The 20,597-nt window shown below is 39.3% G+C and overlaps 1 protein-coding gene across 1 annotated transcript in view; it reads left to right on the top strand.

Moving 5' to 3' along the window:
- HHATL (hedgehog acyltransferase like) overlaps positions 1-20,597 on the top strand; it is a 62,893-nt gene that overhangs the window by 37,640 nt on the left and 4,656 nt on the right. The window contains exon 10 of the mRNA XM_073582186.1: positions 9,211-9,412. Coding sequence (XP_073438287.1) covers positions 9,211-9,412 — 202 coding nt within the window. The remainder of the gene's footprint in view (positions 1-9,210; positions 9,413-20,597) is intronic.

Here is a 20,597-nt window from a genome sequence, read left to right as displayed (position 1 = left end):
GGGAATTCCCGGACCCTGGTAAATTGCCTCGGGTCGAACCACACGGGGGTCAGCGATAGTCAAGAATGCCCCCGTGTCTCTAAATCCTGACACTTTGTATCCATCAATAAAGACATCCTGCAGGTGGCGTTGCCGTTGCTCTGAGTAGCTAAAGGACAGAGGCCGGAGTCCGTACACTCCAGGAGGGGTATCTATGGTGCCGTGGTCGGTGGTCCACTCTGGTGGGGGTGGTGGTAGCTCTTCCTCAGGTGTGGTGGAATGTACAAGATGCACTGGACGAGGTGGGTCTGCGTGGGGCTCCCTCCGAATCCTGGAGGGACAGCCAGACTGCAAATGTCCAGGTTGCCCACACCCATAACACCTCCTCTCTGTGATACCCCCAGGTCGTGGTCGGAACTGTTGGGGCCTAGGATTGTGAGGCGTGATTGTCATCGGCTTGCGACTAGGTGGAAGGGCAGATATAATTGGAGGGGGACGGGGCGCGGGAGCAGGCCGTGGTTCATTGTCCAGAAGCCTCCTCCATTGCGGCCGGATAGTAAGGGCTTCATCAGCCAGGGCTGCAGCTCTATCCACGGTAAACGGCGTGCGCTCCCGGACTCATTCCCGTACCTCTGCAGGGCACTTGGCAAGAAATTGTTCTATAAGGAACGCCTGTATAACATCTTCCACAGTAAAGGCGTTTTCTGCTTCCAGCCATCTCCGACATGCCTCGGACATCTTATGTGCATACATCCTAAACGATCCCCCCGTGGTGCATGGGAGGTCTCGGAACTTGGCCCTATGTGAGTCTGGGGTGATAGCATGGTAATCCAGGATAGTCCGCTTTACAATGTTATAATCCCGATTCCGCAGTGCATCAATGGTTCGGTAAGCCTCCGCCATGCTTCCGTTCAGGAGCCCCACTAACAAACGCATCCAGCTAGAGTTGGGCACCTCCATCACAGCACACTGCTGCTCAAAGTCTTTGAAGAACCCCTCCACATCTCCAGAAGCCTCATCAAACGGCTTAAACTCTGTCCGGGTGATCCGTACAGGCTCCCGGATTGTTGGGGTTACACTCCACATTGCGTTACTCCCATTTTCAAGCTCCATTGCTTCCTGTCTCCGCTGTGCCCGGCGGGCAGCCTCCTCCTTGTACTCCTGAGAGACGCCGGGGCCCAGAACCGCCATCTCTTCTTCATACCACACCAACCACTGGCTTTTCTGGATGGGGATCCCTGTCTCCAGTGCTCGTCCTTCAGACATCTGGGAGGAGGTGGCCGGGCTAGCGCCCACCAGTAGGTCAATTAAGGCCTCTTTAGTCAGTCCCTGGTAGTTCAGGCCCAGGTCTCTGGCTCTCTCCTGTAAACTGCATACAGTCCAATTTCTGTACTCACTCTGTGGGTGGTTCTCCATTGGGTTACGCTCTGTTGATCCCACCGCTGCCACCAGTTGTCACGGGGTCCTTCTCTGGTATCACACAATCAACAGAGCAAGCGAAGAGTGAACAATTCCAAGACCTTTATTCAGGCAAAAATACGAAAAGGTCCATATTCAGTCCACCACACAAAGGATAAGATAGTCCAGAATAAGAATGCAGTCCAGTATCAGGATAAAATGTCCAGGGAAACGAGATTCCAAAACACTCTAGCACCAGAGGATAGAAATGGATCCTTCTCTCTGAAATGCAGCCTTTTCACCATCATGTCTATACCGGAACTGACTTGTTGTCCAGCTGCTGTTCTTTCCCCCACCCCCTTCCCTGTCCAGGGGTAGTCAAACAAGTTACCTCCCAGAGGAGAACAAAGGGCCTTAGGGATTAATGCACCACAGGGGGTCATCAAGAGACAGATACAGTGAGGCTGTAGGCTTACAATGTAATAAGAAGAACACTATGAAAACAACCGGAATTGTTAAAAATAGGAATATACAAAAAATGACATCCACATAACACATCACACCATCACAGTGGGGTTTTGCAGTCCGACAATCTGCAGCAATGTTGTATAATATACAGTCTCTATGCACAATGCGGTCTGGGGTGACGCTGCAGAGTTTTTTATCAGAGCAGGGCTGCAGTATGGAGTGGGCAGATGGGTTAGGATATAAGGGTGATTTTTTGCCGGGCTTCAAGGCAGTTTTTTGACTGTTCTGTCCCCATATGAGGCGAATGGAGGTGTAGTTGATTGGGGCTGGGAGCCTGGGAGAGATTCCTACCTTCCGATTCCTCAATGCAGAGCAGACAGGACCATTGTTACTGTTTTGCTGTTCATGCGTCCGGAGAGATGATACACACCAGATATTGTGAAGTCCAGACTTGTTTATTGGAAATCTGGACATACAGCATATGACTGGTAATGCAGCACTTCTCCAGAAATGCAGGTGTAACGACCAAGGTGATACAGCAATGTGTGTGCAGCAAGTTGTGCAGCAAGTTGGTAGCACGATGAGTCAGCAAATTGAGCAAATTGTGTGTGGTCATAAAACTGATGCCTTTCACGGCCTGGTAAGCGTGTCTCTCCCAGGAGAAAATGAAACTAATAATGGCCACCTGCAGGAAGAGGAGTGACCTGACCTGGAAGTGGGAGGCATGTATTAGAATTAACTAGCTGCAGTCTGCTATACAGAAAAAGGACAGCAGGTGGCAGCAGACCAAATGCAAAACTGAACACAAAGAAGGGTAACATAACACAATTAAATAAGCATACAGTCATAACTTTAGATGGAACAGCACAAAAATCGACCATAAATGCTCAATAATGTTGAGGTCTGGGGATTGTGGGGGCCAGATGAGATGCTCAACTTCATTACAATGTTCCTCGTGCCATGCTTTAACGATTCTAGCTGTATGAATTGGTGCATTATCATCCTGAAAGATGGCGTTCCCCTCCGGGAACAGTGCTTGAACCATAGGATGCACTTGGTCGCCCAAAATGTCTAAATAATCGCAGCTGTTAATTCTTACATGTAGGGATATCATTGGCCTGACGGATCTCCACGAAATAGCACCCATCATCACAGAACCTCCACCATGTTTTACTGTTGGGAGAAGGCAGTCTGGATGGAATGCTTCTTTCGGCTGTCTCCAAGTGTACACTCGGCCGGAGGTCGGAAATAGGGTAAACGATAATTCGTCTGAGAATATCACATGTTTCCACTGCTCGAGGGACCAATTCTGGAGGTTTCTACACCACTCTAAATGCTTGGAAACATTTATTATTAGAGCAGCGGTTTTCGAATTGCAGCTCTTCCGTGGAATCCAGATTTGTGCAGCTCCCGATGCACTGTTTTCGTGGAAACTGGGTTCTGTAGGTGTTCATTGAGCTCAGCAGTGATTTTCGGAGCCGTGGTCTTGTGATCCTCTCTCCCAATTCGCTTTAGAGTCTGACGGTCTCTCTCAGTCAACTTCGCCTTTCGGCCAGACCTGTGCTTTGCTGCGGACGTTTTTCCTTCTCTTTCAAACGCAGTCATTACTTTGGAGACAGTACCTCTTGACCAAGCATTCGGCCACTTTTTGTTACACTAGCGCCTGCCATACGAGCACCAACAATTTGGCCTCTTTGAAAATCCGAGAGGTCTGCCATTGGTATCAGGTTCTCATCAATGTTCTGACAATTCTGCAAAACAAACAGTTAATTTACATACACATATCACATAACACAAATAATCAACTACAAAACATTACCATATGTCACGGTTTGCATGTTTATAACATGTTTTAAGATTATGATGCCAAAACGTTAGGTGTTTCCATTATTTTGTCCAACCCCTGTATGTAAGGCGGCCAGGGTGGTAGTGGCAACGAGCTGTAGTGTTCCCACACCCTGGCGCCCACAGATGAAATGCAAAGTCCTTTCTGCTGCATGTACAGCCTGTGCTACAGCACACTAAGGCTATGTGCACATGGTGCAAATTCTGGTGCAGTTCTGCAACAGATTTTGGCCCTGCAGAACTGTAGCAGAACTGCAAGTGATGTACAGTACCATTTAAGGCTATGTAAAACAAAAAACGCTGTGCACATGCTGCAGATTTTTCCACGCAGATTTGGTGCACATTTAGGCCATGTGCACACGCTGCGGTTCTGCTGCAGTTTTGACCGCAGCAGAACTGCAGTGTACAGTAGCATGTTATCCTATGGGATTAACATTCTGCTGTGCACATGCTGCGGATTTTTACCTGCGGAAAAGCTGCAGTTTTTTTCCTGCAGCATGTCAATTGTTTCTGCAGATTCTGCTGCGGTTTGCCACCTATTCCATTGTCCAGGTGGCAAACCGCAGGCCAATCCGCAGGAAAAACCGCAGGTCATTTTACCTGCGGTTTTACCTGCGGTTCCGCAGATACGAATCCGCAGACGAATCTGCAGTGTGTGCACATAGCCTTAAAACTGCCGCATGTCACTTCTTTTGTGCAGTTCTGCAGAAGTTTTTCATCTGCTTCTTTATAGAAAACTGCAGGGGAAATCCGCACAAAAACTGCACTAAATCTTCACTAAAACTGCAGGTAAAACGCAGGTCATTTTACCTGTAGATTTAGCAAAATCTGTGTGGAAAATTCCACAGCAGAATCCGCACCGTGTGCACATAGCCTTACAGGCTCTGTCAGATTCCCCTCAGCTCTGCATCCATGAGCTGCACAAATCACTTCAGAGATGACATCTTTTTCCAACAGCTTAACTTTACTGGACAGCAGTATAGTCATCACACAGAGCCACGTATCCTGCACTTTCCGTGCCTTCCAGGCAGACTCTATTCTTTCTGTAATCTCTCTCTTTTCCTCCCAGCATTCGCTGTGGTACATCTAGTCAAACTCTGGTCTGTCCGTGCTTTCCTTTTTCCTGTCATCTGGGCAGTCTCTTTGGACAGTCCGTGTCCCACCTGTGCGTTCCACGTCACCAGCTCTCTGTCATCCCCTAGTCCAGTTCCAATTGGGAAAGGTGCCGGGAACACCATCTCAGCTGCTCCCACCCCGGTCTTAGACCCCAAATCCTTCTTGGGGATGATCTTGTTGAGCTGGTGAACACCGCACCATTCTCCGCCTGGGGTCCCTTACTGCCGTTGCAGCTTTATCCCCACGACCAGCAATCTGTCTGGACTCACTACTGCATGAACCCTGCCCTGGCAGGCTGCCCAGACTTCTGCCTCTAATCAGGAAGTTTCCATCCTACACCTCCCTGCACTGTGCTGCTCTGCTCTGTGACCACTCCCATTTGCTTAACCCCTATGCTGCCTGTAACTAACTAACTAACACTCCTGTCTATTTTAGTCTATATCTCTAATGGGTCGCCATCTATTCTAATCCCCCTACAGTCCTATACTATCTAAGATCCTATCCTAGCCCTAAGCCTATACATAGTACCTGACAGACAAATGACATCACAGTACATAAACATTACTTTTCACATTAATAAACAATGAGATGCTGCACACAATCCTGTGAGCAGCTACTAGGGGAGAGGAGGCACGTAAAGGTCCCTGCCACTTCCTTACACTACTCCCTCCTACAATATGGTCGTCCCCGGCACCTGTCAATGTAAAACTGTTACAAAAACTTTTTTTTAAACATATATACAATTTAAGACAGTCTTTATCTGATACTTCCGGTGGGTCAACCGTGACTTTGGCTCCACTGGGTTGGAACCCCGGAACAAAAGAGTTCAAGTTCGTTCAGTGTGGGTCCGTCTGACCCTGGTCCCCTGGCTCCTGGGCCCCGTACACATACGGTGTCAAGCCACAACAGAATAGGTCCTTGGGCCAGTCCTTCCCTACTCCTGGTATCCGAACATAGGAGACCGATAAAAACAAACACACTGGCCCAGTGGCCAATTCAGCAGTAGTCCATGCGGTCCTGACCCGGCTCGCTCCTCGTGTCCTCCTACACAGGTTCCTCCCCCTCCCTCCTTGAGTGGAATAGGACCCTTAAACTCAAGTGGGCTGCTTTATCAGGGGACAGTTCAAGGTTAAAACAGGCAAGTTCAGGGTTAAAACAGTTCAGTAGTTAAAGCAGCCACACCCAGTCTATTTTTTTCCAAGGGCGATTAACTCCTTCAGGGTTCAGTCCCGCAATCCAGCAGGGGGTACGCAAACAAGTGCATATAAAACTTGTATGATGGGGGAACGAAACAAACAGTCCCTTCACTGTGACCGTATCTGACACCCAGTCCTCGTGCCATTCAGGGTTCCTCGCCCTTCCAGAGATGCAGAACAGTCTCTTATTTAGTCCAACCGGCAAAACCAGACCAATTAAAGGGGTCGCCTTCACTCCTTTCTCTCCTTGCGACCGGAATAATGGGCCGAATTCTGGCCCTGGATTATGATAAACATATGGCCCGAAGACCCGCTGGAGGAGGATTCTCTACTGTTCCTCCTACTTCTTGCCTCTGTCAGCCCCTGACTCAGGGCACCTGGAGCCTCCTGCTCCCGTGGCTCGACAGCGGCCACTGATCCCTGTAAGGGTGCCTCTGCCCGCTGGGGTTCTGTGGGAGCTGCGACCGTTACAGGCGACCGCCGATTACGCTGCGCCTCCCGCCTCGCCTCACTGTCAGCAACCACAGTGACCGCCACAGCATAGGTCCCTGGGGTCCTTCCTCTCGCACAAAGGTCACGTGGTCCCACTCTTGCAAGGGACCCCTTTGCGTAATGGACCCGACATTCACGTTTACTTTGTCCTGAGTCCCGTCCTCCTGTATGAATCCATACCCTCGGGTATGGTTAAAATATCTCAGGAGGCGAAAATTTCTACATTTCTGTTTTTTTTCCGTCAAGATGTTGTGCAGAGTGGACATTAATGAGAAAAAAAATGAACTTTTTTGAATTTACCAAATGGCTGCAATGAAACAAAGAGTGAAAAATGTAAAGGGGTCTGAATACTTTCCGCACCCGCTGTTTGTCCCTCATCCTGATATATATTTCCCACTGTTCCTTTACGCATAAAAAAGCAAACATTCTACTCACGCTCCTGTGGTCCCACGTTGTGCCGCGTCCCTGTCTGTACCAGACACAAAGACCTCCAGCTGACATGGCCGTGCTTGCTATATGCAACGTATGTCGTCACTGCCGTGCGCCCCTGCTAACATCAGCTGCCAACGTCTGATTGGCTGGCGTCGTGTATTATGACCTGGCGGATCTCAGAGCCGGAATACATTTTACCTATATGTGTGTCCTCAGACTCACATCCAGCAGAAATAGGCGCGGCTGTCGGCGGTCCCCTCTCCCGCCTCTGTGACCGCGCTCATTACGCGCCAGCCCAGACCCTTTAAAATAATGCTGTCTCTCGGCCCCCTAAACAATTACAGACCTTACAGCCCTTAAACTATTAAAGACCTCAGACAGGACTCTTAAAATGCAGAACATCAAACAAGACCCCCTAAATATATACAGAGCAGACCCTGTAAATACAAACCTAGCCAACTTAACTAATACTGTCTACGGTCCCGCTCAATAAATACAGACTCCTAAAACTAATACCCCCTAAACATATGCAGACCCTTACTAATACCTACTCCCTCAAAAATCCAGATCTAGCCCCAATCATTTTAATACAGACCCCAAATACGACTTCCATCCTAACCAAATGCAGCCCCAAACCAGTCCCCTAAACTAATGCTGTCTCCAGGCCAGACCCTCTATATACAAATGTCAGATTCCATAAATACATTACAGGCAAAAGTTTATGCTCTGTTTATACTCCCGTTTACTCTACTGGCAGCTTCACACCCTCCTTGGCATCTCAGCAGCTTCATCAGGTCGTCACCGGGAACGGCTGCCGATGGACAGGTTACCTCGTCAAGAGTTCATTTGTGGAGTCATCGGTCCTCAGTAACTGTTTGCAATCACCAGGTGTGTTTTGCAGAGGCAGTGTTGGTGCACAGCTCCATACTGTGCTGAGCTCTATACTACAACTGTTCTAAGACAGAATATGGTGAGAACGACCGTCCATCATTACTGTAAGACGTGATTAGACATTCCCAAAAATTGCTACAACCTTTAAATTATGTTTATGTGCAGTCATGAAAACTGTCACTCTGATGAAACTGTCTCTCATTCTGTCCCATGAAGAGAAGATCTAGAAATACTTCTACTGCAGAGGATAAGTTCATCAGAGTTTCCAGCTTCAGAATCTACAAACTGACAGCACCGCAGATAACAGCCCTCAAAAATAAAGCACATACATGAAGTAGAAGACATATCTTAACATTAAGTGTCTAGACAAGACTACGAGAAGTGGCCTTCATGGTCAAAATGCTGCAAAGAAGCCACTACTGAGGACCACAAACAAGAAGAGACTTGTATACACCACGCAGCACAAGGACCGGACATCAGATCAGTGGAATCTGTTCTGTGCTCTAAGGCAGGGTTCCCCAACTCCAGTCCTCAAGGCCCACCAACAGATCATGTTTTCATGATTTCCTTTGTATTGCACAGGTGAAGCAATTATCACCTGAGCAACACAAAGGAAATCCTGAAAACATGATCTGTTGGTGGGCCTTGAGGACTGGAGTTGGGGAACCCTGCTCTAAGGAGTCAACGTTTGAGATTTTTCATTTCAACCATAATGTCTTTGTAAGACACAGAAAAGGTGATCGGACGCTTTCTTCTTGTCCGGTGCTGGGAACTCCATCACGACTGCTTGCGTATATCCAGGTGATGACCTGATGAAGCCGCGGAGAGAGGCCAAAGATGACATAAAGCCGCCATCAAAGTAATAGGGGGTGTACGCTGAAGATTAACACATATTCTGGCTTGTCGCATGTGTTTCTTTACTCCTTGTTTTCATATCTGTTGCTTTGTTTTTGCTTTTGCCGCTTACAGTCTGAATCTACAATGTGCACATTCCAAGGAAATCCATCAAAGGAACACGGGGCCAAACTTTATAACTAATGCTGCACATGCAGTTACATGCAGTCTGCAGACCCTCTAAATAAACACAGACTTACTCATGTAACATACTGTGGAGGTTTGAGAACAGGGAGGGGGGCGCATAGAAAACAAAAAAAAGGTCCTCATTCTGTGCTCTATGGGGACGTCACAAATTACATGTACATAACCCCTTATTCTGAAAAAAAGAAAAAAAATCAAAAAATTAATATACATCAGCTCCAATATGTAATAGTAATAAATTCTCATATATCCAAGAAAAAATGAGAAAAGAAAATATAAGAATCTCCCTGACAGGTTATAGAGGGATTATGTATATGAGCGGTAGATTGTTCATACACTGTCTTCTTCTACACAGATATGTCTACGACTACCTCGGTGAGAATCATGATAATATAAAGAAAGAACTGGTCGCCACTATTGCCACATTCATAGTCACTACTCTGTGGCTTGGCCCATGTGAAATCGTCTATATCTGGTCTGTCTGCAACTGCTTTGGTCTGAATTTTGAGCTTTGGGTACAGAAGTTTTTTGAGTTGGAACCATTTGCCAGCATAGAGGTAATTTATAGCCGTGTTACTGCCATAAAATTACACTGAAACAATACTGCTCCTATGTACAAGAATATAACTACTATAAAACTGCTCCTATGTACAAGAATATAACTACTATAATACTGCTCCTATGTACAAGAATATAACTACTATAATACTGCTCCTATGTACAAGAATATAACTACTATAATACTGCTCCCTATGTACAAGAATATAACTACTATAAAACTGCTCCCTATGTACAAGAGTATAACTACTATAATACTGCCCCTATGTACAAGAATATAACTACTATAATACTGCTCCCTATGTACAAGAGTATAACTACTATAATACTGCCCCCTATGTACAAGACTATACTATAATACTGCTCCCTATATACAAGAATATAACTACTATAATAATGCTCCCTATGTACAAGAATATAACTACTATAATACTGCCCCATATGTACAAGAATATAACTACTATAATACTGCTCCCTATGTACAAGAATATAACTACTATAATACTGCTCCTCTGTACAAGAATATAACTACTATAATACTGCTCCTATGTACAAGAATATAACTACTATAATACTGCCCCTATGTACAAGAATATAACTACTATAATACTGCTCCTATGTACAAGAATATAACTACTATAATACTGCCTCCTATGTACAAGAATATAACTACTATAATACTGCTCCCTATATACAAGAATATAACTACTATAATACTGCTCCCTATGTACAAGAATATAACTACTATAATACTGCCCCATATGTACAAGAATATAACTACTATAATACTGCTCCCTATGTACAAGAATATAACTACTATAATACTGCTCCTCTGTACAAGAATATAACTACTATAATACTGCCCCTATGTACAAGAATATAACTACTAAAATACTGCTGCTATGTACAAGAATATAACCACTATAGTACTGCTCCTATGTACAAGAATATAACTACTATAACACTGCTCCTATGTACAAGAATATAACTACTATAATACTGCCCCTATGTACAAGAATATAACTACTATAACACTGCTCCTATGTACAAGAATATAACTACTATAATACTGCCCCTATGTACAAGAATATAACTACTATAATACTGCTCCTATGTACAAGAATATATCTACTATAATACTGCCCCCTATGTACAAGAATATAACTGCTATAATACTGCCCCCAATGTACAAGAATATAACTACTATAATACTGCCCCTATGTACAAGAATATAACTACTATAATACTGCCCCTATGTACAAGAATATAACTACTATAATACTGCCCCTATGTACAAGGATATAACTACTATAATACTGCTCCTATATACAAGAAAATAACTACTATAATACTGCCCCTATGTACAAGAATATAACTACTATAATACTGCCCCTATGTACAAGGATATAACTACTATAATACTGCTCCTATATACAAGAAAATAACTACTATAATACTGCTCCTATATACAAGAATATAACTACTATAATACTGCCCCTATGTACAAGAATATAACTACTATAATACTGCCCCTATGTACAAGGATATAACTACTATAATACTGCTCATATGTACAAGAATATAACTACTATAATACTGCTCCTATGTACGAGAATATAACTACTATAATACTGCCCCTATGTACAAGAATATAACTACTATAAAACTGCCCCTATGTACAAGAATATAACTACTATAATACTGACCCTATGTACAAGAATATAACTACTATAATTCTGCCCCTATGTACAAGAAAATAACTACTATAATACTGCCTCCTATGTACAACAATATAACTACAATAATACAGCCGCTATATACAAGAATATAACTACTATAATACTGCCCCCTATGTACAAGAATATAACTACTATAATACTCTCCCTATATACAAGAATATAACTACTATAATATTGCTCCTATGTATGAGAATATAACTACTATAATGTTGCTCCTAAATACAAGAATATAACTACTATAATACAGCCACTATATACAAGAATATAACTACTATAATACTACTCCCTATGTACAAGAATATAAGTACTATAATACTGCCCCATATACAAGAATATAACTACTATAATACTGCTCCCTATGTGCAAGAATATAACTACTATAATACAGCCGCTATATACATGAATATAACTACTATAATACTGCCCCCTATGTACAAGAATATAACTACTATAATACTCTCCCTATATAAAAGAATATAACTACTATAATATTGCTCCTATGTACGAGAATATAACTACTATAATGCTGCTCCTATATACAAGAATATAACTACTATAATACTGCTCCCTATGTACAAGAATAAAACTACTATAATACTGTCCCTATATACAAGAATATAACTACTATAATACTGCTCCTATATACAAGAATATAACTACTATAATACAGCCGCTATATACAAGAATATAACTACTATAATACTGCCCCCTATGTCCAAGAATATAACTGCTATAATACTGCTCCTATGTACAAGAATATAACTACTATAATACTGCCCCTATGTACAAGAATATAACTACTATAATACAGCCGCTATATACATGAATATAACTACTATAATACTGCCCCCTATGTACAAGAATATAACTACTATAATACTGTCCCTATGTACAAGAATATAACTACTATAATACAGCCGCTATATACATGAATATAACTACTATAATACTGCCCCCTATGTACAAGAATATAACTACTATAATACTGCCCTTATGTACAAGAATATAACTACTATAATACAGCCGCTATATACATGAATATAACTACTATAATACTGCCCCCTATGTACGAGAATATAACTACTATAATACTCTCCCTATATACAAGAATATAACTACTATAATATTGCTCCTATGTATGAGAATATAACTACTATAATGCTGCTCCTAAATACAAGAATATAACTACTATAATACAGCCACTATATACAAGAATATAACTACTATAATATTGCTCCTATGTATGAGAATATAACTACTATAATGTTGCTCCTAAATACAAGAATATAACTACTATAATACAGCCACTATATACAAGAATATAACTACTATAATACTGCTCCCTATGTACAAGAATATAAGTACTATAATACTGCCCCATATACAAGAATATAACTACTATAATACTGCTCCCTATGTGCAAGAATATAACTACTATAATACAGCCGCTATATACATGAATATAACTACTATAATACTGCCCCCTATGTACAAGAATATAACTACTATAATACTCTCCCTATATAAAAGAATATAACTACTATAATATTGCTCCTATGTACGAGAATATAACTACTATAATGCTGCTCCTATATACAAGAATATAACTACTATAATACTGCTCCCTATGTAAAAGAATAAAACTACTATAATACTGTCCCTATATACAAGAATATAACTACTATAATACTGCTCCTATATACAAGAATATAACTACTATAATACAGCCGCTATATACAAGAATATAACTACTATAATACTGCCCCCTATGTCCAAGAATATAACTGCTATAATACTGCTCCTATGTACAAGAATATAACTACTATAATACTGCCCCTATGTACAAGAATATAACTACTATAATACAGCCGCTATATACATGAATATAACTACTATAATACTGCCCCCTATGTACAAGAATATAACTACTATAATACTGTCCCTATGTACAAGAATATAACTACTATAATACAGCCGCTATATACATGAATATAACTACTATAATACTGCCCCCTATGTACAAGAATATAACTACTATAATACTGCCCCTATGTACAAGAATATAACTACTATAATACAGCCGCTATATACATGAATATAACTACTATAATACTGCCCCCTATGTACGAGAATATAACTACTATAATACTCTCCCTATATACAAGAATATAACTACTATAATATTGCTCCTATGTATGAGAATATAACTACTATAATGCTGCTCCTAAATACAAGAATATAACTAATATAATACAGCCACTATATACAAGAATATAACTACTATAATACTGCTCCCTATGTACAAGAATATAAGTACTATAATACTGCCCCATATACAAGAATATAACTACTATAATACTGCTCCCTATGTACAAGAATATAACTACTATAATACAGCCGCTATATACATGAATATAACTACTATAATACTGCCCCTATGTACAAGAATATAACTACTATAATACTCTCCCTATATACAAGAATATAACTACTATAATATTGCTCCTATGTACGAGAATATAACTACTATAATGCTGCTCCTATATACAAGAATATAACTACTATAATACTGCTCCATATGTACAAGTATAAAACTACTATAATACTGTCCCTATATACAAGAATATAACTACTATAATACTGCTCCTATATACAAGAATATAACTACTATAATACAGCCGCTATATACAAGAATATAACTACTATAATTCTGCCCCCTATGTCCAAGAATATAACTGCTATAATACTGCTCCTATGTACAAGAATATAACTACTATAATACTGCCCCTATGTGCAAGAATATAACTACTATAATACTGCCCCTATGTACAAGAATATATCTTCTATAATACTGCTCCCTATGTACAAGAATATAACTACTATAATACTCTCCCTATATACAAGAATATAACTACTATAATATTGCTCCTATGTACGAGAATATAACTACTATAATGCTTCTCCTATATACAAGAATATAACTACTATAATACTGCTCCATATGTACAAGTATAAAACTACTATAATACTGTCCCTATATACAAGAATATAACTACTATAATACTGCTCCTATATACAAGAATATAACTACTATAATACAGCCGCTATATACAAGAATATAACTACTATAATTCTGCCCCCTATGTCCAAGAATATAACTGCTATAATACTGCTCCTATGTACAAGAATATAACTACTATAATACTGCCCCTATGTGCAAGAATATAACTACTATAATACTGCCCCTATGTACAATAATATAACTACTATAATACTGCTCCCTATGTACAAGAATATAACTACTATAATACTGCTCCTATGTACAAGAATATAACTACTATAATACTGCCCCTATGTAAAAGAATAAAACTACTATAATACTGCTCCCTATGTACAAGAATATAACTACTATAATACTGCTCCCAATGTACAAGAATATAACTACTATAATACTGCCCCCTATGTACAAAAATAAAACTACTATAATACTGCTCCTATGTACAAGAATTTAACTACTATAATACACTACTATAATACTGCCCCTATGTACAAGAATATAACTACTATAATACTGCCCCTATGTGCAAGAATATAACTACTATAATACTGCCCCTATGTACAAGAATATAACTTCTATAATACTGCTCTTATGTACAAGAATATAACTACTATAATACTGCCCCTATGTACAATAATATAACTACTATAATACTGCCCCCTATGTACAAGAATATAACTACTATAATACCGCCCCTATGTACAAGAATATAACTACTATAATACTGCTCCTATGTACAAGAATATAACTACTATAATACTGCTCCTATGTACAAGAATATAACTACTATAATACCACCCCTATGTTCAAGAATATAACTACTATAATACTGCTCCTATATACAAGAATATAACTACTATAATACTGCACCTATGTACAACAATTTAACTACTATAATACTGCTCCTATGTACAGGAATATAACTGCTGTAATACTGCCCCTATGTACAAGAATATAACTACTATAATACTGCCCCCTATGTACAGGAATATAACTACTATAATACTGCTCCTATGTACAAGAATTTAACTACTATAATACACTACTATAATACTGCTCCTATGTACAAGAATATAACTACTATAATACCGCCCTTATGTACAAGAATATAACTACTATAATACTGCTCCTATGTACAATAATATAACTACTATAATACTGCTCCTATGTACAAGAATATAACTACTATAATACTGCCCCTATGTACAGGAATATAACTACTATAATACTGCTCCTATGTACAAGAATATAACTACTATAATACCGCCCTTATGTACAAGAATATAACTACTATAATACTGCTCCTATGTACAATAATATAACTACTATAATACTGCTCCTATGTACAAGAATATAACTACTATAATACTGCCCCTATGTACAAGAATATAACTACTATAATACTGTCCCATATACAAGAATATATGTTATGATGAGTCACCGAAGGAGGAAAAAACAAAATACCAGCTAAGTCCAGAAAAACCAGAGAGGTTGGCAGCCATCGGATTTCAGACCCCTGAACCCATCCACAACAACTAACAGTAGCCGTGGGGGATCCCTACGGTGCCCTAGACCCCTCGATCACAGCCGGAGAACTACATAGCCTAAAGACAGAAAGGGGAAAAACTAAACTGCCCCAGAGCAGACCCCAAAGCAATAGGCAGCCCCCAACATATAATGACGGTGAAGCAAGATGAAAACACCAACACAGATAGAAAGATAGGTTGAGCAAATGATGGGGCCCAAGCTAACTACATAGGACAGGATAGGAAAGCTGCTGTCAGCCATCCGCAAAACCCCTATCAAAATGAGCCAACCGACTGATAGGAAAAACAGGCCCTGAAGATGCTAGGCTTCAAAAGACTATATCAGCACTCAGGTATATTCTGAAGACAGAGCAAAAGATCAATAGATCAGAGACAAAAAAGGAATTCAGCTCACCCCCGGCCGGGGATGATAGAACTCCCAGGAAACAAGGCAAAACAAAAACAAAACTGAAGAGTACAAAGCAGAGCAGAAAAACTTAGCTTTGAGATGCAGGAATCAGACTGGTCTCCAAGAATCCAGCAGGAAAATTACCAGCCAGGAAGAAGGGCGTCGGCAGCCTTATATCCAGTCCTCAATTCCAGCCACCCAGTCATCATCTAGCTGCCCATGTGTTTGGTAATCAGTCTCACTACCTTCCTTCACCAGAGGAGGGAGTTCATCAGACCTCAATGGTGAAGGGGAAAATGAACTCACAACAAATATAACTACTATAATACTGCTCCCTATGTACAAGAATATAACTACAATAATACTGTCCCCTATGTACAAGAATATAACTACAATAATACAGCCGCTATATACATGAATATAACTACTATAATACTGCTCCTATATACAAGAATATAACTACTATAATACTGCTCCCTATGTACAAGAATATAACTACAATAATACAGCCGCTATATACATGAATATAACTACTATAATACTGGCCCCTATATACAAGAATATAACTACTATAATACTCTCCCTATATACAAGAATATAACTACTATAATATTGCTCCTATGTACTAGAATATAACTACTATAATACTGCCCCTATGTACAAGAATATAACTACTATAATACTGTCCCTATATACAAGAATATAACTACTATAATACTGCCCCTATGTACAAGAATATAACTACTATAATACAGCCGCTATATACATGAATATAACTACTATAATACTGCCCCCTATGTACTAGAATATAACTACTATAATACTCTCCCTATATACAAGAATATAACTACTATAATATTGCTCCTATGTATGAGAATATAACTACTATAATGCTGCTCCTAAATACAAGAATATAACTACTATAATACAGCCACTATATACAAGAATATAACTACTATAATACTGCTCCCTATGTACAAGAATATAAGTACTATAATACTGCCCCATATACAAGAATATAACTACTATAATATTGCTCCTATGTACGAGAATATAACTACTATAATGCTGCTCCTATATACAAGAATATAACTACTATAATACTGCTCCCTATGTACAAGAATAAAACTACTATAATACTGTCCCTATATACAAGAATATAGCTACTATAATACTGCTCCTATATACAAGAATATAACTACTATAATACAGCCGCTATATACAAGAATATAACTACAATAATTCTGCCCCCTATGTCCAAGAATATAACTGCTATAATACTGCTCCTATGTACAAGAATATAACTACTATAATACAGCCGCTATATACATGAATATAACTACTATAATACTGCCCCCTATGTACTAGAATATAACTACTATAATACTCTCCCTATATACAAGAATATAACTACTATAATATTGCTCCTATGTATGAGAATATAACTACTATAATGCTGCTCCTAAATACAAGAATATAACTACTATAATACAGCCGCTATATACATGAATATAACTACTATAATACTGCCCCCTATGTACAAGAATATAACTACTATAATACTCTCCCTATATACAAGAATATAACTACTATAATATTGCTCCTATGTACGAGAATATAACTACTATAATGCTGCTCCTATATACAAGAATATAACTACTATAATACTGCTCCCTATGTACAAGAATAAAACTACTATAATACTGTCCCTATATACAAGAATATAGCTACTATAATACTGCTCCTATATACAAGAATATAACTACTATAATACAGCCGCTATATAAAAGAATATAACTACAATAATTCTGCCCCCTATGTCCAAGAATATAACTGCTATAATACTGCTCCTATGTACAAGAATATAACTACTATAATACTGCCCCTATGTGCAAGAATATAACTACTATAATACTGCCCCTATGTACAAGAATATAACTTCTATAATACTGCTCTTATGTACAAGAATATAACTACTATAATACTGCCCCTATGTACAATAATATAACTACTATAATACTGCTCCCTATGTACAAGAATATAACTACTATAATACTGCTCCTATGTACAAGAATATAACTACTATAATACTGCCCCTATGTAAAAGAATAAAACTACTATAATACTGCTCCCTATGTACAAGAATATAACTACTATAATACTGCTCCCTATGTACAAGAATATAACTACTATAATACTGCCCCCTATGTACAAAAATATAACTACTATAATACTGCTCCTATGTACAAGAATTTAACTACTATAATACACTACCATAATACTGCCCCTATGTACAAGAATATAACTACTATAATACCACCCCTATGTACAAGAATATAACTACTATAATACTGCTCCTATGTACAAGAATATAACTACTATAATACTGCTCCTATGTACAAGAATATAACTACTATAATACCACCCCTATGTTCAAGAATATAACTACTATAATACTGCTCCTATGTACAAGAATATAACTACTATAATACTGCTCCTATGTACAAGAATTTAACTACTATAATACTGCTCCTATGTACAGGAATATAACTGCTATAATACTGCCCCTATGTACAAGAATATAACTACTATAATACTTCCCCCTATGTACAGGAATATAACTACTATAATACTGCTCCTATGTACAAGAATTTAACTACTATAATACACTACTATAATACTGCTCCTATGTACAAGAATATAACTACTATAATACCGCCCCTATGTACAAGAATATAACTACTATAATACTGCTCCTATGTACAATAATATAACTACTATAATACTGCTCCTATGTACAAGAATATAACTACTATAATACTGCCCCTATGTACAGGAATATAACTACTATAATACTGCTCCCTATGTACAAGAATATAACTACTATAATACTGTCCCATATACAAGAATATATGTTATGATGAGTCACCGAAGGAGGAAAAAACAAAATACCAGCTAAGTCCAGAAAAACCAGAGAGGTTGGCAGCCATCGGATTTCAGACCCCTGAACCCATCCACAACAACTAGCAGTAGCCGTGGGGGATTCCTACGGTGCCCTAGACCCCTCGATCACAGCCGGAGAACTACATAGCCTAAAGACAGAAAGGGGAAAAACTAAACTGCCCCAGAGCAGACCCCAAAGCAATAGGCAGCCCCCAACATATAATGACGGTGAAGCAAGATGAAAACACCAACACAGATAGAAAGATAGGTTGAGCAAATGATGGGGCCCAAGCTAACTACATAGGACAGGATAGGAAAGCTGCTGTCTGCCATCCGCAAAACCCCTATCAAAATGAGCCAACCGACTGATAGGAAAAACAGGCCCTGAAGATGCTAGGCTTCAAAAGACTATATCAGCACTCAGGTATATTCTGAAGACAGAGCAAAAGATCAATAGATCAGAGACAAAAAAAGGAATTCAGCTCACCCCCGGCCGGGGATGACAGAACTCCCAGGAAACAAGGCAAAACAAAAACAAAACTGAAGAGTACAAAGCAGAGCAGAAAAACTTAGCTTTGAGATGCAGGAATCAGACTGGCCTCCAAGAATCCAGCAGGAAAATCACCAGCCAGGAAGAAGGGCGTCGGCAGCCTTATATCCAGTCCTCAATTCCAGCCACCCAGTCATCATCTAGCTGCCCATGTGTTTGGTAATCAGTCTCACTACCTTCCTTCACCAGAGGAGGGAGTTCATCAGACCTCAATGGTGAAGGGGAAAATGAACTCACAACAAATATAACTACTATAATACTGCTCCCTATGTACAAGAATATAACTACAATAATACTGCCCCCTATGTACAAGAATATAACTACAATAATACAGCCGCTATATACATGAATATAACTACTATAATACTGCTCCTATATACAAGAATATAACTACTATAATACTGCTCCCTATGTACAAGAATATAACTACAATAATACAGCCGCTATATACATGAATATAACTACTATAATACTGGCCCCTATGTACAGGAATATAACTACTATAATACTGCCCCTATGTAAAAGAATAAAACTACTATAATACTGCTCCCTATGTACAAGAATATAACTACTATAATACTGCTCCCTATGTACAAGAATATAACTACTATAATACTGCCCCCTATGTACAAAAATATAACTACTATAATACTGCTCCTATGTACAAGAATTTAACTACTATAATACACTACCATAATACTGCCCCTATGTACAAGAATATAACTACTATAATACCACCCCTATGTACAAGAATATAACTACTATAATACTGCTCCTATGTACAAGAATATAACTACTATAATACTGCTCCTATGTACAAGAATATAACTACTATAATACCACCCCTATGTTCAAGAATATAACTACTATAATACTGCTCCTATGTACAAGAATATAACTACTATAATACTGCTCCTATGTACAAGAATTGAACTACTATAATACTGCTCCTATGTACA

The sequence above is a fragment of the Dendrobates tinctorius genome, unplaced genomic scaffold (genome assembly GCF_039654945.1).
Source record: "Dendrobates tinctorius isolate UK_male_01 unplaced genomic scaffold, ASM3965494v1 ptg000070l, whole genome shotgun sequence".
Classification (NCBI taxonomy): domain Eukaryota; kingdom Metazoa; phylum Chordata; class Amphibia; order Anura; family Dendrobatidae; genus Dendrobates; species Dendrobates tinctorius.
Note: the sequence above shows the minus strand (reverse complement) of the source record. Positions and strands in the feature narration are given on the sequence as shown.